A 25,000-nucleotide genomic window follows, 5' to 3' on the forward strand; every position below is an offset into this window, starting at 1 on the left:
AAAGCTGCTCCCCTTGTAGTTTAGACCTCTACAAACACATCCTGAAATGCACGTACGTCTTTGATCAGTTCAGCGGTTGAGAATTCAGTCTTGGGTTAGGGTTAGTTAATGCCCCTGGACGAGTGTGAAAAACCAAACCCGAACTGCATCACGGTCGCACTTAACTCGCTGTTAGCACCTGCTTGGTTTTCAGGTCCAGCATAGTTATTATTGTGTTGTTGTTGTCTTCGAATTCACTGAACTCGGTGAAATTGCTATTAGCTCGTTCACATCCCGAGATGCACCGTTCCTCTCGGCGTTTTGAGCATTTGTGCATCCTCCGCTCCAGTTGTATTTTCATAAAAGCCAAACCTCCGTCTTATCGCGGCGCGCGCCTCACTGTAGCGTCCCGTTCTGTGGCAGTGATGCACGACTTTGTGCAACAGCCTCCCCAAGAACGATGAGATAGACCCAATGATCTATAGCCTTTCATTTTATCGCCAAAACGACCTGTTTAATTCAGTGTTTATTCCAAAATTGTTTTCTGAAAGTCATCTGGATTTACTATTTGATGTTAAGTTTTAATTTGTGCTGTAGATACATAAATGTAGCAAGATAAAAGATCGTTTGACTGACATGAACGATCAGGGAAACATTTGTTGATTTTTAATTTTCGATAATTAAAAAATTACGCTTGTTTTGACTTGAACCTTAAAGGAATAATAATAATAACCCGACATATGATATGGCAAGTCTCTCAACAACTACATTTGTGTATTTTCTCTTTGACAATTTAAACTAGGACTAAACCAGGCCTACATTTTTTTTTTTTTTTTTTTTTTCAATTTTCCAATTTTTTTATATTTATTTTACAACTTTTGACACATTCAATTTTCATCTAATTTGTTGTGTTTACAATTTGATGTCATCATTTCAGATGGAGGTGTTTGGAGTTGAACAAGTTGAAAAACACCACTTTCTGAAGCTATTGACCTTTAACCTTTGTTTATTTGCGCTGACAGAGGCGACGTCAGACTTTGTGCCAGTTTTTGTTTCATGCAAGAGCAATCACAGTACAATTTCATATTAAGTTTTAATTTGTGCTGTAGATACATAAATGTAGCAAGATAAAATACATTTTTACTGACATGAAAGATCAGGGAAACATTTGTGAATTAAAATTTCCGATAATAAAAAAATTCCGCTTGTTTTGACATTTTTGAAGGATTAATCAAAGTAAATAGAAACGACATTGATATGGCAAGTCTCTTAACAACGACATTTGTGTATTTTCTCTTTGACAATTTAAACTAGGACTAAACCAGGCCTAATTATTATTATTATTATTTTTTTGAATTTTACAACTTTTTGTAAAAACAAAATTATTTTATTTTACAACTTTTGACACATTCAATTTTCATCTAATTTGTTGTGTTTACAATTTGATGTCATCATTTCAGATGGAGGTGTTTGGATTTGAACAAAGTCACCAATTTCTGAAGCTAATGCGGGAAAAAAATGATTTAACCTTTGTTTATTTGAGACGACGTCAGACTTTGTGCCAGTTTTTGTTTCATTCAAAAGGTCCAGCAATCACAGAGACACGAACCACAAACCAAGACAACACATCTGCACACTTTAACCGCAAAACTACACACATTGTACAAATACTGCGACACATTCTAACTCCTCGCGTCGTCTTTGTGTTTTTCCAGGTTCCGAGTTCTGCTTCCGTAACTTCAGCAGCTCCACGGGAATGTTCGAGTCCCCGGGTTTCCCTGACAAGTATCCGCACAACCTGGAGTGCTCCTACATGATCATAGCCCCGCCCCTCATGGACATCACGCTCACCTTCATGACCTTTGACCTGGAGAACGACCCGCTGCAGGTGGGCGAGGGCGACTGCAAGTACGACTGGCTGGACGTGTGGGACGGGCTGCCACAAGGTGAGAACGTTGCTACTGCAGTTACGGTAATACTCGAGTGTTTCGTATAGTTTCGAGTACAATACGAACTGTAGTATCATTGGTGGCCACTAGGAGCACGCTTTAAAGGACACTTACGCTGCATTGTTTACACTCTTATTGTCCTTTAAACATCCTTTACTTTGGCATCTCATGTTTTATAGAGTTACATTAGATCCGTGAAACGTTCTCTCATCGGGATTTGGTGTTAGAACTCCATCTACTGGCAGCAGAGGGATTTACCGTGGGGAAACAAACAAAACCTAGTTTGCCCCGGCATGCAAATGTCGCCGCGCAGTTTTAATTAATGTGATTTGAAACAGAAATGCTCAGAAATAGCCAGAAAATTGTGTCATTAATGAGAAAAGTAGCAGAGAAGACGAGCTCGTAAACAGGATTATTGAAACTAACGTGAATGAAGCGAGACGCAACTCAAAGCATGTTTTTAACGAGGGAAAACTTATAATAACATGGTAAAAAAAAGTATATGTATCCTTTAAAGGACCAAAGTGTCTGCTGGAATTATTGTAATGTATATCATCCCAGACAAACTACTGGCAAGCTGTAAATAAGACAAGCATCAGTGAGATCCAGACGGCAGCTTTGTTTACCTGCTTTACGGTTCATTTCGCTGTAATTACTGGGCCTATTCACATGAAACGAAAACTGACACAAAGTTCAGCCACTTCTCTGTCACAAAAGGGAAATGATCTGTTACAATAGCTTTAGAAAGTGAAGTCATTACTCACACCTCCAAGACAAATCCCAAACAAATACAGATACGGGTCGACATTTGGTCAGTAAATCTAGAGCCTAAAATCTAAAATTATAATGTAAAATTCTAGAACTTAAATGCGAGGTATTGATTTACAGTAGAATTTAAATGAAACGCACATAGTTTTAAGGAATTTGTAACATCCTAATGCACTCTCCCATATTTTGCCCCATTTAATAACTTCATATTCCTACATAATAATATTAATAATACACCATGGTTATCCTTTTTTATCCACTTCCTCTCGTAATCTTAATCTGGAGAATGAGCTGGGACACAATACATTCCTTCAAACTATTTCACAAATCTGCCCTTTTAATTGTCCTGCTCAGACATACTTGGGCTTTGAAGAGTTCCGACTTCTTGTCATTGTTTATAAAAAGGAAATACTTAACGCGGCGTCCGAAAGAAGTCTCCTACCTCCTAGCTCCTTTTCTTATCGCCTCGCTTCCTTCCTCCCTAAAGGTTTAAGTGAAAGTCTGTGATTGAGATCTGGGTTTGAAGTGTGGACCAATCAGAGGTAAACATGACCAAAGCTAGTCAAATCCAGGTCCAAACCAGGGCTAAACCAGGTCTAAACCAGGTCTAAACCAGGGCTAAACCAGGGCTAAACCAGGTCCAAACCAGGGCTAAACCAGGGCTAAACCAGGTCCAAACCAGGACTAAACCAGACTCAAACCAATTCCGGCTTTAATCCTGTTTTTAGTCCCAGTTGTGCAGACATTAAGCTCATAGACTGTCAAACGTTGCAGTCGAGGTGACACGGAACAGACTTGATCTCAGGCTATGAAATTGTCAACTGAGTTTTGTTCTTTTTTAAATGTGTAACTGTCACAAGCAATAGCATTGAAGATCCGAAGTTAATAATCATAATTGTTTACTCAATTTTGAGAATACTGTTCGATATTTACATTTTTCAGATGATAATTAATATTTCTCTTACTTAATTGTGCCATTAAATTAAGTAATATTCTTTACTATTGGGTAATGGATTTGTTTTTGCCTCTGTACCTTTTATTCATATATTTAATATCATAAATAAATACATAAATAATAAAAAGTCCACTGTACTCCAAAGTCCTTCTAGTCACTTTCTTAAACGCAGGCGGAGGATATTGCCCTAATTATTCCATTCTCACTAAAAACAGGATTTAAAATTCCAATTATAGTTCTGTATTCGGAGGGGCTTTGATGGCTCCAAAACAATTTATCCCATTTAAAGTGAGAATTAGGAGAATAAAGAGTAACCCAGTTTTGAGTGAGCGAGTCCTCCAGGCGAAAGGACGAGACAGACGGAGAGGTTTAGGGATGAAGAAGACTCGTGAGAATACTGTAATCCTCTGTGGAGAGAGCGCGCTTTAGTCAAGGAGGTCGAACCCCAATCTGAACAGAACCAACAAAGTCTGAATCCTAAGAACCATGAAAGGAGCAAAACAGAACTAAACCAGGGCTAAATACAGATCAAACATGTTTATTTCATGATGCTGGCCTCATATATGACTCTACTTTATATCTAATATCACGGTAAATACTTTCCGGTCCGTAACTTGCTTCGTTTCTTGCTGTGATCGGACTCGACTCTCCACAGATCCGACCTGTCATTTGGAGATAAGCGAGTGGCGCACTGTGTTCATCAGAAAAGTTATAATTTTATCCTTGTACATTTTGAATTGTCCATTTCACAATCACAATTTGAGATCAGATTTCCTGGAATTCAAGGTGTCTACTTTTCAGTCCAGTTCAGATTTGTAGTAGAACATGTACTTAAGTAATCAGGCAGAGACTCCTCCCACTGTGCGTCACATGCAAGTTTAATGATTTAAATAAGACGCCGCTCCATGTAGTCCAGATTATCTCAATAACAGCATGAATCGTGTTGGTTTTAGTCCCCCGTCTTTCACACTGTCCACAGTCCTCCATCTGTCCCCAAACCCAGGCCAGGATCCCCCCAAGACCCGAGCTGGACCATACACTCCCCGCTGGACCAACAAAGGTCTCAAAGTCCAAAGGGGGAGTGGTCTGGAGCGTCTGTGTCTTCTGGCTTGGGGTTTTGTGCAGATAACGAAAAGCTTTTGGGGCCACGTTTCATTTAAAGGGATGGTTTTCTATTTATGCCGTATTAATTATAAGGAAGCGCAGCTAATGGCCGGCTCTCAGAAAGGTCACTCGATGCTCTTGTGGTTTGGATTTGATCCATCTTTAGTTTTACAAAAAGGCTTCAGCCACAAAGTCCAATTTGCTGTGAGTAAAAAAAAGCAGAAAAGCAATTTAGTCTCGCCTTCTGTACGTTTAGTTTGAAATGTCAAGTTCAGATGGAGTGGTTGTGTAATGAATTTATGTCAAGGCCAGAACAGATCCGAACCAGGTCCGAACCAGGTCTAAACCAGGTCTGAACCAGGTCTAAACCAGGTCTGAACCAGATCTAAACCAGGTCTGAACCAGGTCTAAACCAGGTCTGAACCAGGTCTAAACCAGGTCTGAACCAGGTCTAAACCAGGTCTGAACCAGGTCTAAACCAGGTCTGAATCAGGTCTAAACCAGGTCTGAACCAGGTCTAAACCAGGTCTGAACCAGGTCTGAATCAGGTCTGAATCAGGTCTAAACCAGGTCTGAATCAGGTCTAAACCAGGTCTAAACCAGGTCTGAATCAGGCCTAAACCAGGTCTGAATCAGGTCTAAACCAGGTCTAAACCAGGTCTGAATCAGGTATGAACCAGGTCTGAATCAGGTCTAAACCAGGTCTGAACCAGGTCTGAACCAGGTCTAAACCAGGTCTGAATCAGGTCTAAACCAGGTCTGAACCAGGTCTGAACCAGGTCTAAACCAGGTCTGAATCAGGTCTAAACCAGGTCTGAATCAGGTCTAAACCAGGTCTGAATCAGGTCTAAACCAGGTCTAAACCAGGTCTGAATCAGGTCTAAACCAGGTCTGAATCAGGCCTAAACCAGGTCTGAATCAGGTCTGAATCAGGTCTAAACCAGGTCTAAATTGGGTCTACGTCAGAATTTGACTAAATTCTTTCTAAACCAGGTCCAAACTAGAACAAAATTTTGTCTAAAAGGAATATCAGTTAAAAGAAGGTCCAAACCAGGTCCAAACCGTGCAAAAACCAGGTCCAAATCAGGTCCAATCCAGGTCCAAACCAGGTCCAATCCAGGTCCAAACCAGGTCCAAACCCAGGTCTAACACATACTTCTTTATTCCTAATCATCTCATCCTCTGTGTTTCAGTCTCTCCTCTGATTGGTCGATACTGCGGTACAAAGATCCCTCCTGAGATCCGGTCCTCGTCGGGTCTGCTCTCCCTGTCCTTCCACACGGACATGGCGGTGGCTAAAGATGGATTCTCTGCACGCTACAACATGACACACAAAGAAGTCAGCGATTGTGAGTAACTTTTCATCATTTATTGGTTTAAAGCTTCACTAATTGCAGTACCAATGATGAACAGTTGTAGTAGCATTAGCCCCGGCAGTTATGTTAGCAACAATCATCTGATTCTTGAATGAAAAATGTTTTGCTGCGTGAGATTTATTGCTGTCATCAAATAAAAAAGGATGTAATATGTGAATATGATTGTGGGTTTTTTGAGTAAGGACGGTACTTTGTGAAGTTTTAAAAGATAAATAATTCAAGTCAAACTTTTGATAGACACTGAGAGAAGTAGAAATGCAGAAAAGAGAGTGTTTTTTCTGTTAGAATGAGGACGTGACGACGGGGCAGACGGAGCCCTGTCCCTCAGGTCAGACCAGGTACAATTGAGGTCAAGTTAATTTAAATCCAAACATAAAAGAAAGCGAGGAGAGACGGAGGAGCAGGGGTCTTTATTTCAGGACATAAAGGTATGGATCGGGTCAAGTCAATTTCTAGTTCTAAAAACATACTTGACTTGTATGTTTGACTGAAGTAGTAAAATACGGAACAATTACTGTACTACTGCAATTACTACTAAACTATGTGTTTAAAAGTACTGCTACTACCAGGGCCACGGCTCGAGGGGAAGGTGACACATACTTGGACAGACTGTTGATAAGTCTGTAAATGTCCTCTTTCAAACTGCATTTATGATTAAAGTGCATTATTGATGGGAATCAGAGGCTGTTGTTGTGTCCTTAGGCAGGACACTTCACCCACATTGCCCAGTATGAATCAAATCAAATCAATTTATTTTTGTAAGGCCCAAAATCACAACAACAGTCGGCTCTGAGGGCCACAGGGAGAAATGAATCAACAATGAATGTAGTGTATTTGTGGACGATTGACGGTGGCAGCCTCACTACTGTCAGTCTGTCCCAGGGCAGCTGTGGCTTCATTAGTGTCTTACCAAGTGGAATGAAAGAGTAATGCAGTGTAAAAAAGGTGCTAAATAAATCCAATGCATTCTAAAAAAGATAAAAAGGATAATATTACAGTTAGACTAGTCACAGTTATTACAGCTGCTACTACAACTACTACAACTACTACAACTACTACAACTACTACAACTGCTACAACTACTACTACTACTACTACTACAACTACTAGTACTCCTCCTACTACTACTACTCCTACAGCTGCTACTACATCTACTACAACTACTACAACTACTACTACTACTACTCCTACAGCTGCTACTAAAACTACTACAACTACTACAACTACTACAACTACTACAACTACTACTACCACTACAACTACTACTACCACTACAACTACTAGTACTCCTACTACTACTACTACTCCTACAGCTGCTACTAAAACTACTACAACTACTACAACTACTACAACTACTACTACTACTACAACTACTAGTACTCCTACTACTACTACTACTCCTACAGCTGCTACTACAACTACTACAACTACTACAACTACTACAACTACTACAACAACAACACTACAACACTACAACACTACAACTACTACAACTACTACAACAACTACTACTACTACTACAACTACTAGTACTCCTACTACTACTACTACTCCTACAGCTGCTACTACAACTACTACAACTACTACAACTACTACAACTACTACAACTACTACAACAACAACACTACAACACTACAACACTACAACACTACAACTACTACCACTACTACTACTACTACTACTACTTCCACAGTCCTTACCCCAGTCTCTCTTGCTTCCAGCCTTCCACTGCAGTATGGCTTTGGGAATGGAATCGGGTAAAATCAGCGACGACCAGATTTCTGCCTCCACCACGTTTTACGACAATCGTTGGTTGCCACGGCAAGCTCGCCTCAACAACGACGACAATGCCTGGACGCCATCGGAGGACAGCAACAAAGAGTTCATACAGGTGCGTGTACGGGTACATCTAATACTTAAGATGCATTAAATGAGCTGCTAACGAGGATCCTAATCAAACAATACAAACCTGGCTCAAACAATTAGCACATGCATTTGTTGGGTTTTTAAAAATCCTTTAGGAATTAAGTCAATTGATTTAGGGACTTTAATAAAGTAAAACATTCTAGGAATCCATATAAAAAGGGCTATTTCTAAGCTAAAAACTGGTTTGTTTAGCTGTGCATATGAATAAACGATTTTTTTAGACGCGGGGGCGCGGCTATGTGCCCCCCTCAAACGGGCACGCTCCACACTTTGAGAAGCTCTGGTGTATCGTATCGAATCATGAGAGACTTAATTCTCAGCCCTAATTTTAAATGATTTGAATATGTTTGTCTCTTGCTGCTTCAGATAGGATTGAGTTGTTCTAATATTTGTGCTCATCCTTTGAACAGACCAGATTTTGTCCACAGTTTCATGTTTTTCCATCCAATTTTAAATTATAAACTGGATCTTACAGTTGATTTCTTAGCCCACTGCTTTGTACTTCTACTGAAGTATATTATTTTTTGCACTTACTTGAGTGAAATTGCTGCTTCTCTGCCCCGCCCCTAAGTAATACATTTGAAATGAAAATGTTATACAAGCCCAAACATTCTTTAGGACGCACCGGAGCTATTAGCTGTGTATTTTGCCGTGCACTGCTGCTTTTTTAAATAAAGAGTTACATTAGCATTTTATTCAAAATACCAAAGGCATTAAGCTCTTCCTCTCTGCTGCTGCTGCATAAATGAACAAGTAAATCATATCAATGCATCGTTAATATGTGTTTAAAATGGTAATCCAGTCTAATGCGCTAATGGGATCCAGTAATCAGGATTTTCCTGTAAAATGATGAAAATGTTGCTGCAGTGATTCCACAGGTTTGGAATGTTTGGATATGTGGCTGAACAAGAAGTCAGGAAAATATATAAAATAACCTGTTAAGGCTCAACTATTTTCACCCATCCTCAATATCAAAAGAGTTCACTCGGTCCATAAATGTGTTATACACCGTTACAAATGCTATTTTCTAACATGCATTAAAGCAAAGTAAGTAGAGCACCACCAAAGCTTAATACAGTTATTAAACAATTGAATATGTATATATTTTATATATTAATAATGGATGAATTAAAGTGGCCTTATGTCGGTGTAATCCCTCATTCGTCCAGGCGTGTTCCATAGAAAAAGCTTCAGTTGTAGTCATCTGGACTCAGTTTGAAAAATACACTACAGCACAAGCTGGGTGTGATCAGAACCTTACAACACAGAGCTCAAGGTGTGCCCACCAGCTCAGAGGGCAAGAAGAAAGAGGAAAAACATGTCCGAAATGCCCTCTCAGCCTGTGGGTACCCCGCTTGGGCTCTCAACAGAGTGAAGAGAACCAAGAAGCAGGACAAAAGGGAAACTGAACAGAGAAGGAAGGGTGTTTCTATCCCTTATGCGTCTGGCCTGTCGGAAAAACTGCAGAGAATTTTTAGACAACACGAAGTCCCTGTTTATTTTAAACCAGGAAACACTTTAAGACAAAAACTGGTTCACCCAAAGGACAAGTTGCCGACTCAAAAACAGAGCAATGTAGTTTATTCGATCCAATGCAGTGAAGAAAGTTGTAAAGAACGTTACATAGGTGAGACGAAACAGCCTCTACACAAGAGGCTCTATCAGCACAGAAGAAATACAAGTTCAGGACCTCAGAGCGCCGTGCATCTCCATCTTGAAGCCTCTAATCACTCGTTTGAAGACGGTGAGGTGAAGGTTTTAAGCAGGGAGAAAAGATGGTTTGAAAGAGGAGTCAAGGAAGCTATTTTTGTTAAAAAAGAAAGACCTTCTTTAAACAGAAATGGAGGGCTAAGGTTTAATCTTCCTGTTATTTATAATGGGTTACTGAACCCCTGGAAAGGTAAAGGACATTCAGATGCTAATCAGGTACTCAGGGTGGTTGAGCCAGGGTCTCACAAAGACAAAGAGGATTCTAATAGCCCATTAAGATTCTGAATAGGCTAGCTCGGTAGATACAAGGGGGGAGTTTCTGTTGAAACAAACAACTCTTTCTACTTCAGGAAGGCTCCTCCCAATGGGCGGGTCTTACCACAGAACAGTATTAATATCGGAGTTATCGATCTAAATTCTTTTATTGACAATGACTCTTGGATGAGAGTCGAAACGTCTAATTTTTCAAACTGAGTCCAGATGACTACAACTGAAGCTTTTTCTACTATAAAGTGGCCTTAGCAAAGATATACTCTATAGTCAACTCTATAAATTCAAAAAAGTTATTGTCACAATCATAATAATCGATATAACAACAAACTAAATATATTAAATAAGGACAGAAATGACTGTTTTTAAAATTAAAACGTTGAAAAGTGCCAAATTTTATTTATGATTTTGCTTATTTGGTCTAAATTAGCCTAATCCTAGTTTTGGTTTTGTTCTGTTAAGTTTTCATGTTGACTGAGTTTGACTCTTAAGGCATGGACATGTTTGAGTTAATGTAACGGAAACTATGGAGTCAAAAAGCAGATACTTTTCCATATTTCATATTTTGTAGCCCTCCAAACTAAATATTTAGCATAACCTGAGCTGACCCAGGTCTAGACCAGAACCTAACCAGGACTAGAGCGTACTAAACAGGGGCCGTGTCTAACTTGTCCCTCAGCTGATAGGACCAAACTAAGGGTAGAGTAAGAGATGGAAAAAGGTCTGATCCAGATCTAACCCTGGACCTCAGTCGTCCTGCACTTTAGTATTTATTTCCTTTGCTACTCTTTCTCTTCTCGTCACAGCAGCGTTAGCCTCCATCTTGGTACAGTAGGACTTGTGTTCAAAGTTAAAGGCGAGCGCTGTAGACCACATCCAAGTGTAATGAGTTTGCATTATTCTTTAATGACAAAGTTCAGGGCATTAAAAATGCTATAAATCCCACAATGCAAAAAATTACCCTAAAACCACCAAGACACTTAGAGCTAACTCACTTTGCACCAGTAACTGACAAAACTGTCCATGAGATCATCACCAGTCTGAGTTCATCTACATGCTCCCTTGATGTGTTACCCACCAGATTTCTAAAGTCTGTGCTGAACAGTTTGTTAGCACCATTCACTCACATAGTTAACATGTCGCTTCAATCTGGAACATTCCCAATGTCTTTGAAAACTGCGGTCATAAAGCCTCTCCTAAAGTAGAGCAGTCTTGATGCCGCAGTACTGAGTCATTACCGGCCCATCTCTAATCTGCCATTTTTGGGCAAAGTCCTTGAAAAGGTTGTTTACCAACAGCTCACAGATTTCCTCTTAATAAACAACTCATTTGATGTTTTTCAGTCAGGTTTTAGACCTCATCACAGCACTGAGACTGCTGTTGTCAAGGTGACAAATGACATCCGCCTGAACACTGACACGGGCAAAGCCTCAGTCTTAATTCTGTTAGATCTGAGTGCTGCGTTTGACACTGTCGATCATGGGATCCTCTTACAGAGACTAGAGGACTGGGTGGGCATCACTGGCACTGCCCTAAACTGGTTAAGGTCCTATCTGGAAGACAGGAAGTACTTTGTTGAAATTGGTAGCTGTGTCTCAGACCACATGACCCTGACCTGTGGAGTGCCCCAAGGGTCAGTCCTGGGTCCCCTTCTGTTCAACCTCTACATGCTGCCGTTGGGTCAGTTGATACGCAGTGATAATGTGTCCTATCACAATTATGCAGATGACACTCAGATCTATGTTTCACTATCGGCAGCTGACTATGGACCAGTAGATTCACTCTGTCACTGCATCCAACAGATCAGTGTGTGGATGCAAAACAACTTTCTCCAGCTGAACTCAGACAAGACTGAAATAATCGTTTTTGGCCCACAGAAACAAAGAGAAAGTGTTAGCGGTCACCTCCAGAGTCTCGCTCTAAAACCTACAAACCAAATTAGAAATCTGGGGGTAATAATGGACTCAGACTTGAACTTTAATAGCCACGTCAAATCAATAACATCAGCAGCTTTTTACCATCTAAAAAACATTGCCAAAATCAAAAATATAGTGTCAAAACCAGATTTAGAGAGACTTATCCATGCGTTTGTCTCCAGTAGATTAGACTACTGTAACGGCCTGCTCACTGGTCTCTCCAAACGAGCTGTAAAACAGCTGCAGTACATCCAGAACGCTGCTGCTCGGGTCCTGACTAGAACCAGGAAGTATGATCACATTAGTCCTGTTCTCAGGTCTCTGCACTGGCTCCCTGTGGCTCAGAGAATAGACTTTAAAGCAGCTCTGCTTGTGTACAAGTCTCTCCATGGCCTAGCACCAAAGTACATCTTGGATATGTTAGTGCCATATGAACCATCTCGGACTCTGAGGACCTCAGGGACCGGCCTCCTGCTGGTGCCCAGAGTCAGGACAAAACATGGGGAATCTGCGTTTCAGTTTTATGCAGCTAAAATCTGGAACAGTCTTCCTGAAGATGTGAGACAGGCTTCTACTCTGACAATGTTCAAATCTAAGCTAAAAACAGTTTTGTTTAGCTGCGCATATGACTGAAAGGATTTTTTCTTTGCACTCTTCTCTTTTGTTTGTGATTTTATTAGTTTAGAAAATCAGTTGGATTGATAATTTTTTATTTAGTTAATTTTATTGTATTTCTGTAATTTCTTTGTGATTTGAATGCATTTTTCCTGCTGTGTGAAGCACTTTGAATTGCCTTGTGTATGAAATGTGCTCTACAAATAAACTTGCCTTGCCTTGCCTTGCCTAGACTGTGATAACTGTGTTGTTCTCTCTCTCCATCTCCTCTTGTCTCAAATCCACATGAGCGTTGGAACTACACCAAGGAGGAGCGCGCGTTGATGGATCAGCCTTGTCTGTGGGAACGGATTCTAACGTTAGAGCAATGGGTCGTGGGGTTGGGGCGCAGAACACAGGCGTATAAACAGTAGATGGCCTTATGGCTCTTCTGAGGTGGGGGGCAAACAGTGTGCACCCCCCACCGGCTCCTGCAGCTGTTACAGTGCTGTGTGTCTGAGCTCACATCTGGAGGGCTCAATAATCCAGTCTGAAAACTCACAGTGTCTGAGAAAAGAGCACTAAACCTTCATTTACTGCTGACATTACCTTCAAGCCATCTTTATACATGTTACATCATAGTTTGAATATTTATATATATATATATATATATATATATATATATATATGTATTTGAATCATATCTGAGACCACACAGTCAAACTATTATATATTGTTTTAAATCAAGCTCACTAAACTTTTAATCAAGTGATGCATCCAGTAATAACAAGGTATCTTTTTAAAACAATGTTCTTACTTAAGATATGTTATGCTCTTGTTTGCTTGTAGATCTCTCTTTTATATGTGATCTCAAAATTGCAATCTAGATCTTAAAAGACTGAATAAAGAAACAAATCCACTGACTTATGGTTAAATGCTGTGTAGTAGAGCTGCAGATTGTATTGTATTTGTGCATTACTGGATTACTGCAATGCTCTCTACACGGGGGTTAGTGGGTCCTCAATTGCTCGTCTCCAACTGGTCCAAAATGCTGCTGCCCGTCTTTTAACTGGAACAAGAAAATATGAGCACATTTCGCCTATAGCTTCACTCCACTGGAGCCCGTTCATTTTAGGATTCATTTTAAAACTCTTTTATTTACTTTTAAAGCCTTAAATGGTCTTGCCCCTCCTTACCTCTCCGAGCTGCTACACCCCTACACTCCCAGCCGTTCCCTCAGGTCAGCTGACCAGCTACTCCTGGCAGTGCCACGGGCTAAAGGTCAGAGGTGAACGAGCCTTTGCAGTGGCAGGAACAAACTGCCACTCCTCATAAGAAAAGCCTCCTCACTGCCTCTTTTTAAATCACTTCTTAAAACCCATCTGTTTTCTCTGGCTTTTAACTCCATGTAGTGTGTTGATTGTATGTTTGTTATGTGTTGGGAGGGCAGCACCTTTTTATCTATTTTATTTTGTTTATTTTTATTCCATTGATTTTAGTGTGTTTGTTTGATTGAATTTTCGGTTTGATTTTGTTTTTATATCTTATTTTATTACTTTTATCCTCTTTTACCTTGCTGTGAAGCACTTTGGAACCCTCTGGTTGTATAAATCGTGCTATATAAATAAAGTAGATTGGATTGTATTGTATTTGTGCCTAAACGGCGACACAACGTTGCTGAATCCCACGTGTATCACCGATTTAAAAACAAAATGGTGGAACAGTGGGCGTGAACTGGTGGAAACGAGAATTGGCGGAGCAAAGGTGTCTTGGAGAATAAAGAAATTTGTATGATATGTCTCCTTTAAAGTTGTGTAAAATAAGAACATGTATGAGGGGCCCCTACAGCTGTGGTGTCTGTGTAAACATCTGGATGGTGGAATAATCCTGTCCGCAGACAAAGTAAAGGCTTTGGGTGGAAGTGCTAAGCTGCTATAGGCTAATGCAGAGGATCCAGGCTGTATCCAGGCAGAACACGCCTCAACAACTTCAATCGGGAGGAATTATACATATACAAATAATACTACAGTTATGTTATGCTCACTAAAAATAAATAGTTTATGTTAAATGGACATATATTTTAGATTCATTATCTGAACAGCTGCATGATTTGCTCTTAATAACAATAAAATGAGATGAAATATTGTCTGAATGCAGTGATATGTAACATCCTGACGTTATACGACTTCCCCTTCTCTGTAGGTGGACCTTCACTTCCTCAAAGTCCTGACTGGGATTGCCACGCAGGGGGCCGTTTCCAAGGAGACGCAGAAGTCTTACTTTGTCACGTCGTTCAAACTGGAGGTCAGCACCAACGGAGAGGACTGGATGGTCTATCGCCACGGCAAGAACCACAAGGTAAAGTTCCACCAGCACTTTATTTACACGGGCGCTAAACGCTCGGCTGGAATTCTTTGGATCGTCGGTATTTGAAGGTGATTTTCCTCTGCGACGGTTGAGAACGTGTTTGGTCAGTTAGAGCTGCAACTAACGAGTTAAACGATTATTCCTACAGTATGTTGAGGCAGACAAAAGTATGAAGGCTTTTAGATCATATTTATAAAATGTATTATTCCTGAATATCACAAACTGTGTCTTTATTATGCGTTTATTTTTGACATTTTGATTTCATAATTAAATAGAACCTTATGTGGTTTGAATGGTGGTATTTGAAGTGATTGTGGGTGCAGTTCTTGTGGGTGCAGCTCTTGTGGTTGCAGTTCTTGTGGGCGCAGCTCTTGTGGGCGCAGTTCTTGTGGGTGCAGCTCTTGTAGGTGCAGCTCTTGTGGGCGCAGCTCTTGTGGGTGCAGCTCTTGTGGGTGCAGCTCTTGTGGGTGCAGCTCTTGTGGGTGCAGTTATTGTGGGTGCAGCTCTTGTGGGTGCAGTTCTTGTGGGTGCAGCTCTTGTGGGTGCAGCTCTTGTGGGTGCAGCTCTTGTAGGTGCAGTTCTTGTGGGCGCAGTTCTTGTGGGTGCAGCTCTTGTGGGTGCAGCTCTTGTAGGTGCAGTTCTTGTGGGCGCAGCTCTTGTGGGTGCAGCTCTTGTAGGTGCAGTTCTTGTGGGTGCAGCTCTTGTAGGTGCAGTTCTTGTGGGCGCAGCTCTTGTGGGTGCAGTTCTTGTGGGTGCAGCTCTTGTGGGTGCAGCTCTTGTAGGTGCAGTTCTTGTGGGTGCAGTTCTTGTGGGTGCAGCTCTTGTGGGTGCAGCTCTTGTAGGTGCAGTTCTTGTGGGCGCAGCTCTTGTGGGTGCAGCTCTTGTAGGTGCAGTTCTTGTGGGCGCAGCTCTTGTAGGTGCAGTTCTTGTGGGCGCAGCTCTTGTGGGTGCAGCTCTTGTGGGTGCAATTATTGTGGGTGCAGCTCTTGTGGGTGCAGCTCTTGTAGGTGCAGTTCTTGTGGGCGCAGCTCTTGTGGATGCAGCTCTTGTGGGCGCAGCTCTTGTGGGTGCAGCTCTTGTGGGTGCAGCTCTTATTTTCACATTTTTACCCAAACCGCATTATCCTTGGCACATCCTGCAGCTTTATCATCAGATTCTTCACCTTAAGGACTCTTCTCTTCCTTGAAAGAGTTTACGAGGCGTGACCGGAGGCAGGGAAGTCACAAGGCAGGACCAGAAAAACCGGGGTCAAAATGGCGGACGTGAGATAGCGAGGAGGAAAGAGACGACGGGGACAATGGACTCCTCTGTGAGCTGTTATCTGTGCAATGATTCATCATCTTTCTCACACCGGGGCACGTAAACAAACCGCACCCATTATGAAACGGGTCACTGCGGTTTGGAGGGCGAGTGCTCACGGTTCAACTCGGGTTCCTCCTTGTGTTTTGGGGTGAAGTTGCATAGAATCTGTTTAGAATCATGTTGCTAAATGTAACAACATCACAATGAGTCATTTCACTAAAGTTATGTAATGATGTCTTTGAAACGCTAAATCAGTCTACACCAGGACCTACTCGCCACACGCTGCTGTTGTTGTTGTTGTTGTTGTTGTTGTTGCTGTTGTTGCAGTCTACTGTCTGTATAGACTTGTCTCGAGGGGATTTGAACCTTCACCCTCCATCTGGGTTAAGGTCGTTGTGGATTTCCAGCAGAAAGAGTGGCATTAAAGGGGATGTGTTAAAGGGATGGGGTGTGGGGGAGTTAATCCACCATCGGCATGGACCTGGGACACCGTCACCAGTGCGTCGTGCTGTGATTGGTCCAACCAGTGAGGGTTATCCAGTATTATCCGGGAAGTCCGTTAAACAAAGCCTATTTATTATGTGGTCAATCAATTGTTACTTAATCAATTAGAAGCACTTCATTTTAAATTGTAAAAGACAAATTGTTCAAATGTGTTTGGACTCATGTTCTGCATTGTTTTTATTGTTATTGAGCTTTAAACATGCTCTGGAGTACATTTACTTAGAACTAACCTCCAGTTTAGTCCTGGTTTTGACCTGGTTCAGACCGAGTTTAAACCTGGTTTAGACCTGGATTTGACCTGATTTTGTTCTTGGTCTTGGATTATACTGCATTTGTTTAAGTTGTTGTATGTTTGTCACTTCTTTTGTATGAATTCTATGGGACAATAACTTCAGATGGAACATAGAATTATTCTTTAACCCTCTTTCTAAAATCTTATCTTCAGCTAAATCCACATGACCAAGTCTGACACAGACCGGATCAGACCCAGACTCCCCTCTGTCTGTAAGGGACCCCTGATGGGACCAAGCTTTAACCACTTACAGGCTTCTCAGGGGGGGGCTTAGGGTGGCCTAAACCCTGCAGCTCCATGGCGGGATTATCAGTCACGGAAGAGTCAAATCAAAAGGGAATCAAGACACATTGGAAAGTGCTTTTGAGTAATAATAGACATTGTAGTTGAATTTACGTCGGCCCTTGCTCCTGGTTCAGTCCTGGTTCAGTCCTGGATCAGTCCTGGTTCAGTCCTGGATCAGTCCTGGATCAGTCCTGGTTCAGTCCTGGTTCAGTCCTGGTTCAGTCCTGGATCAGTCCTGGTTCAGACCTGGTTCAGTCCTGGTTCAGTCCTGGATCAGTCCTGGTTCAGTCCTGGTTCAGTCCTGGATCAGTCCTGGATCAGTCCTGGTTCAGTCCTGGTTCAGTCCTGGTTCAGTCCTGGTTCAGTCCTGGATCAGTCCTGGATCAGTCCTGGTTCAGTCCTGGTTCAGTCCTGGTTCAGTACCTGGTTCAGTCCTGGTTCAGTCCTGGTTCAGTCCTGGTTCAACTTAGTCCTGGTTTAGTTCTAGATTTCTCAACAGTGAAATCTGTCAAATATTAAGTGGATGCATTTAAATACTTACATAACACAAAATAAAAATAAAGTGTAAAAAATGTATTAAATCTGGTGTATTTTTCATACTTTTAACTCTTGTAAATTCACATTGTCGATAGTTCAAAGTAGAAGTGCAGTTATGAGAGGATGAAGTGGTTGTCAAAGCTAAGTATGTCCGACAAAACATCCAAACAACTGCTCTATTCCCTCCCAGCTTTTCACATCTATCTTCTTCTCAAACTAATTTCATTTTCCCTCCTAGCAACTACGGCAACGCAATCTCCTCGTGTTGTCGGATGTGTCTGAAAAATGTCTCCTCGACAGATTAGCGGCGTCCGATTACACGCCAGCCCCAGACGCACCATTACATGCTAGCGGCCCAGACAGGCCGGGTTTAGCCAGAGGTTATTTAAAGGGGAGGCCCCACTGGTGCGTGTAGAACTACAGAGGACACACTGGGATGGACTGGGAACAGACAGATGTTAATTTGTGTCAAATCCCATGCTCTGAACCAAGAAGACGATCTGGATTATCCGAGTCCATCACAGTCAACACAGTGTTGTGCTTCTCTAAAAGGGATTATTGTTGAAAATGACTAGAATTGTAAGCATTTTAGAGGAATAAATTGTCGTTAATACATGTCAATCCTCGTTAAGTTTCATTTATGTTATATATTTCTAGCGCTGGTTAAGCCCTGGTTAGAGACGCGATTGTCTACAATCCAGAGAAACCGATGGCGGATAAACTCTGCTATAATCATGTGCAATACTGCTATAACCATGTGCAATACTGCTACAACCATACCTATAATCATGTGCAATACTGCTATAATCATACGGCTATAATCATGTGCAATACTGCTATAACCATGTGCAATACTGCTATAACCATACCTATAATCATGTGCAATACTGCTATAATCATACGGCTATAATCATGTGCAATACTGCTATAATCATACGGCTATAATCATGTGCAATACTGCTATAATCATACGGCTATAATCATGTGCAATACTGCTATAATCATACGGCTATAATCATGTGCAATACTGCTATAATCATACGGCTATAATCATGTGCAATACTGCTATAATCATACGGCTATAATCATGTGCAATACTGCTATAACCATACGGCTATAATCATACCTATAATCATGTGCAATACTGCTATAACCATATGGCTATAATCATGTGCAATACTGCTATAACCATGTGCAATACTGCTATAACCATACGGCTATAATCATGTGCAATACTGCTATAACCATACGATAATAATCATGTGCAATACTGCTATAATCATACGGCTATAATCATGTGCAATACTGCTATAATCATACGGCTATAATCATGTGCAATACTGCTATAACCATGTGCAATACTGCTATAACCATACGGCTATAATCATGTGCAATACTGCTATAACCATGTGCAATACTGCTATAACCATACGGCTATAATCATGTGCAATACTGCTATAACCATACGGCTATAATCATGTGCAATACTGCTATAACCATACGATAATAATCATGTGCAATACTGCTATAATCATACTGCTATAATCATGTGCAATACTGCTATAATCATACGGCTATAATCATGTGCAATACTGCTATAATCATACGGCTATAATCATACCTATAATCATGTGCAATACTGCTATAATCATGTGCAATACTGCTATAATCATACGGCTATAATCATGTTCAATACTGCTATAACCATACGGCTATAACCATGTGCAATACTGCTATAATCATGTGCAATACTGCTATAATCATACGGCTATAATCATGTGCAATACTGCTATAACCATACTGCTATAATCATGTGCAATACTGCTATAACCATACTGCTATAATCATGTGCAATACAGCTATAATCATACTGCTATAATCATGTGCAATACTGCTATAACCATACTGCTATAATCATGTGCAATACAGCTATAATCATACTGCTATAATCATGTGCTCTGCCCATATTTAGACCGTGTGATTCCAAATCTTTAATAGCGTGTCTTCTCTGCTCCTCATCTGAGCCTTACAAGAACACTCAGTTTCAAATTTCCCAGCTTTCTCTGACAATAAATCATCATCAGACTCATTTTTCCAGCGTCTTTTCTGGTTACATGATTATGTTGGACCGAGCTAGCTTTTGTTTATTTCAACATGGTAATTCCCCCTTGGGTGCCAGTGCCAAATCCTGATGAGGGAACGACAAACTACACCCGAACTACCCCAGGTTTTAAATCTGACACTCTGATATCAGGTTCTACTTTGATTCATTTTCACATCTTCAAACCTGCACATGAATTGCATTTTTGGTGCTACTTTTCAGCTAATTTCTTCAGACTTTTTGACACCCAAATCCTCTCGCTAATTCCAAATCGCACTTTCCACATATGGGCCTAATTAACCAATGACTTGCTAAAACTCTCACCTCTAAATCATAATTTTCTTTTTTTTGACAATTCGAAGAAGCCAAAGTTGTGAAGAAAAGTCCTGTCTTCAGCATTGTGTGAGTGTAAAAAAAAAGCTGAGATGGAGCCGACGCTGCAGTTTGAACCCTCTCCTACATCACGCCTTGTCAGAAGATTTCATTTGAATAATTATTCCAGGAGATGAGGTGTAATAGGAAATCCCAATGCAAGAGCAGGACTCATAATGTGAGCCCAGGAATTAAGGAAAGAAATGCTGTAAAATCAACTACATTTTATTTCACAAATGTAACAATAGATTGAAGTTTATGATGAACCACTGCATTCTTTTGACTCAGTATTGATTGAACTTTTGAAGCACAATGTGTTGCCTCAGAAAATACCACATGAAAAGATAATAATGAAGCTACTTGACACAGTACAGTATTATTTAAAGACTTATTCAACCATCTACAGCTCAAATCTTATCGTATTACAACATAAAACGAAATATCGCCATTATTTAAAAGAAAATGCGCATGTAATAAATATTGTACCCCAAAATATATAGTTCCAACCTCCCTTCTGTCTACAACAGCCCCATAAGACCTCGGAGGAATCGAACCTACAGTATATAATGTACTTTCCAGGACTACTACTACTACTACTACTACTGCCACTACTACTACTACTACTTTTAGTCCCCCTGGTCAGTATTTACTCCAGTGGACATTTCTCTTGACCTGATTCTTCTCAGAGCTCATGAAAAAGTAAAAACTCCGGGGCCGAGTCTGGACGTCCCACACGGCGATGTTTATAAGAGCAGACGTGGAGAGTACAGCGGAAAAAAGGGGGAAAGAAAGAGAGATGGATGGACGGAAAAAGAGAGGGGAAGATTAGAGAGGTTGAGAGAATAGACGGGGGGTGAGAGAGTAAAAGAGATGGGAAGGAGAGAGGGGGAGAGAAAGAAGGAGAGAGGGGGGGAGAAAGAGGGAGAGAGGGGGGTAGGGAGAGAGGGGAAATGGGGAGGAAGAGAAAGAGATAAGGGGAGAAAAAGCCAAACGGTGAAAGGAATAGAGAGCAAGAGGGAGGGAAAGAGAGAACTATAGAGCTAAAGAAGTGGAGAGACATCAAGAGTAAGAGAGAGAGAGAGAGGGGGGAAAGAGAGGGTGAGAGGGGAGAGAGAGGGTGAGAGGGGAAAGAGAGGGTGAGAGGGGAAAGAGAGGGTGAGTGGGGAAAGAGAGGGTGAGAGGGGAAAGAGAGGGTGAGTGGGGAAAGAGAGGGTGAGTGGGGAAAGAGAGGGTGAGAGGGGAAAGAGGGTGAGAGGGGAAAGAGAGGGTGAGAGGGGAAAGAGAGGGTGAGTGGGGAAAGAGAGGGTGAGAGGGGAAAGAGAGGGTGAGTGGGGAAAGAGAGGGTGAGTGGGGAAAGAGAGGGTGAGTGGGGAAAGAGAGGGTGAGAGGGGAAAGAGAGGGTGAGAGGGTGAGAGGGGATAGAGAGGGTGAGAGGGGAAAGAGAGGGTGAGTGGGGAAAGAGAGGGTGAGTGGGGAAAGAGAGGGTGAGAGGGGAAAGAGAGGGTGAGAGGGGAAAGAGAGGGTGAGAGGGGAAAGAGAGGGTGAGAGGGGAAAGAGAGGGTGAGAGGGGAAAGAGAGGGTGAGTGGGGAAAGAGAGGGTGAGAGGGGAAAGAGAGGGTGAGAGGAGGGTGAGAGGGGAACGAGAGGGTGAGAGGGGAAAGAGAGGGTGAGTGGGGAAAGGGAAAGAGAGGGTGAGAGGGGAAAGAGAGGGTGAGAGGGGAAAGAGAGGGTGAGAGGGGAAAGAGAGGGTGAGTGGGGAAAGGGAAAGAGAGGGTGAGAGGGGAAAGAGAGGGTGAGTGGGGAAAGAGAGGGTGAGAGGGGAAAGAGAGTTTGAGAGGGTGAGAGGGGAAAGAGAGGGTGAGAGGGGAAAGAGAGGGTGAGAGGGGAAAGAGAGGGTGAGAGGGGAAAGAGAGGGTGAGAGGGGAAAGAGAGGGTGAGTGGGGAAAGAGAGGGTGAGGGGGGAAAGAGAGGGTGAGAGGGGAAAGAGAGGGTGAGAGGGGAAAGGGGGAGCAGGAGGGGGCAGTCTAGTGGAACATGTTTATTCTTTAATGAAAGCAGGAGACACAACATGAAAACGTGAATTATTGAATATTGCGACACGTGAAGGGGCGGAGTCTCTGGTGTCGCCGGGCAGATTAGAGATTTAGAGATAGAGATAACTTTTTAGACCCAATTTTACACATTTACATTTAAATGAATGTATTTAGATGAAGTAATCACTCACAATTCTGGTGTAAAGAGAGCCCTTGCATTCTAAATATATGTTAGCTCCAATATATTTGGTTAGCGTTAGCGTTAGCCTCAAAATATCACAAAATATGAAAAATTATGGTTGTTTTGGCAACTGACAACCACTGGACCGCACAGTGTAGGACTCTTTTGCATAGATTATTAGCATACATGCTAATAACCAACAACTTTTCCTTCTTTATGTTTCTTACAAACTTAAACCATTTTTGTACAATAATGCACCAAAAATATAAGCAGGACACAACAGTTTGACAATAAAAGTTTAGTTTTGTTTCACCAAGTGACACAATTAGATGCATTATAAGTCAGCCTTCCTCATTGGTGAAAAAGTAACAGAAGAAAGTGGTCAATGAACAACCATCTGCTTCTCCGGGCGCTTGACCTTTTGACCCAGAAGCACTTTCTCGGGTGTGTGGACAATAGCAGACAGGAAGAAGAGAGGAAAGAGCAATATTTTATTTTTTTAACATAAAGAAACATTTAAGAAGGGTCAGTTTAGCCTCAATGCAACAGAAAAGGGGATTTATTTTTTAAGTGAATTTCCTTTTAGTGAGACTATTTGATTGAAGTATTTTTTTATAAATATAAAACACAATGACAACATTTAAATTAGAATATATTTGCATTTTTAAAAATAAATGACACCATGACAAATAAACAAAGAAGAAAGACGAAACTAGAAAGAAAATTTGTGCCCTGAAAATACACTTGCAAATCTAAAACTAGTATTTAAACCACTACATAACACTGTATTTTGTTTTATAAATAATTTCTGTTAATTCACTGTATATTTTTAGTAGTTTGAGGTAAATCCAAATATTTGCTTTGCTTCAACAAACAGACATTACTGGGGAAAACATATTATATTTGTCCTTTTCTTTGTTGATTTTTTGGCCAACGTTTTAATTTTTGATTTAACAATTAGTCTTAAAGGAACAGTGCAGTCTGCACTATTAATGTATATTTTTAATGTTTCTATAATTACAACTGAACCTGTGTTTCTCCTTCACACTTTATGTTCAGACCATGGCTCATGTTCAGCTCCTTCAGTTCAGTCTCTGAGCTGCAGAGGCTGCACTGTCCATGATGAGCAGGAGCTGGGCTTTAGGTACTGACCGTTCACATCAGAGAGTGAAACTGGCCGTTCAACTGAGCGACTCGTGTGGGGCTCATTCTGCTTTCTGATTGGAGAAGCAAAACACCAGATTATAACATCGACTTGTCTGCCATGTTCATGTTTTGTATAGGCATAAATCAACTCATCATAAAAGCTATGTTTGATTTTAACATGTTTACCTCGTATCTGGGGACAGGTCATGTTTATGAATACAAATGTTGGTTTCTTTAAATATATGGTTTATTTGTATGAATTAAATGACATACATATTGATTGAATCCAGCGCTCTTACAATACAATGAGCATGAGTCTTGTCTTCTCTGTCTGTCCCATGTTTAGAGACAGACGGCTTGTGTTGACCACAGGGGCCAAACACGGGATACACCCACGCAAGCTAGCACATGGCTAGCGCTAGGCTACGTGTGAAGGCTAATGCTAAGAGATATATATGTATATATATATATATATATATATATATATATATATATATATATATATATATATATATATATATATTATATATATATTTACATACATACATACATACATACATCCATACACATGATTATGATAACCTCACATTGTGACATTTTTCAAAAATCACTTAAATTCTAAATAATTTCTCTTGCTGTTTTTGTTACTTCTCTTAAATACACAACATGCACTCTCTCCCCTCCTCAGAAGTTGCAGTGCCGTGTTGTAATAATAGAGAATCCATGTAAGGAGCTCTTTATATGAAAGTTTAATTTGGTGTGTGGAAGGAGCAGCTCCATTGTGCATGACGCACACAGCAGGCCTGTGTCACACCGAGATAAACTACAGCTAGAGATACTTTACAGAACGCGGTCTGCCAAACAAAGATACTCCCTGCCTTATCTGGACTTGTGGTCTGAGTCATCTGGGGGGAAAACAGGACTTGGTTAATACTAAATCAGGGCTAAACCAGAACTAAACAAAGTGCTAAAGGATCAAACTTCCATATCCCAACCAGATTGAGACGAGGACTAAGATGGAACAGGACTAAACCACAACAAAATTATTGTTGGACTCCAACAGTATAAAACCAAAAGACAGAAGCAGCAGAAGCAGAAGCAGAAGAAGAAGCAGGAGCAGAAGAAGAAGCAGGAGCAGAAGCAGAAGCAGAAGCAGAAGAAGAAGCAGGAGGGAGTGCTCCATCCCTATCTTTGTGTGTCAAACAGTACAACCCTTCAGGTGTTCATTGGGAGTGACAGGTGATACTTTATGCTCGCAGAAGAGATGGAAACACATCAAACAACTCTAAGGCACATAACTCATGAATGTATTTATTTGTACATGGCTCCTAGT

The 25,000-nt window shown here is 41.1% G+C and overlaps 1 protein-coding gene across 2 annotated transcripts in view; it reads left to right on the forward strand.

Moving 5' to 3' along the window:
• The window catches only part of LOC140359235 (neuropilin-2-like), a 157,740-nt gene that overhangs the window by 83,288 nt on the left and 49,452 nt on the right, over positions 1-25,000 (forward strand). For both annotated transcript variants that reach the window (XM_072444207.1, XM_072444130.1), the window contains exons 4-7: positions 1,695-1,925; positions 5,949-6,104; positions 7,853-8,022; positions 14,750-14,905. In XM_072444207.1, coding sequence (XP_072300308.1) covers positions 1,695-1,925; positions 5,949-6,104; positions 7,853-8,022; positions 14,750-14,905 — 713 coding nt within the window. The remainder of the gene's footprint in view (positions 1-1,694; positions 1,926-5,948; positions 6,105-7,852; positions 8,023-14,749; positions 14,906-25,000) is intronic.

This window comes from Eucyclogobius newberryi, unplaced genomic scaffold, assembly GCF_026437365.1.
Source record: "Eucyclogobius newberryi isolate DKJ021-1_F unplaced genomic scaffold, fEucNew1.0.hap1 SCAF_1, whole genome shotgun sequence".
Taxonomy (NCBI): Eukaryota; Metazoa; Chordata; class Actinopteri; order Gobiiformes; family Gobiidae; genus Eucyclogobius; species Eucyclogobius newberryi.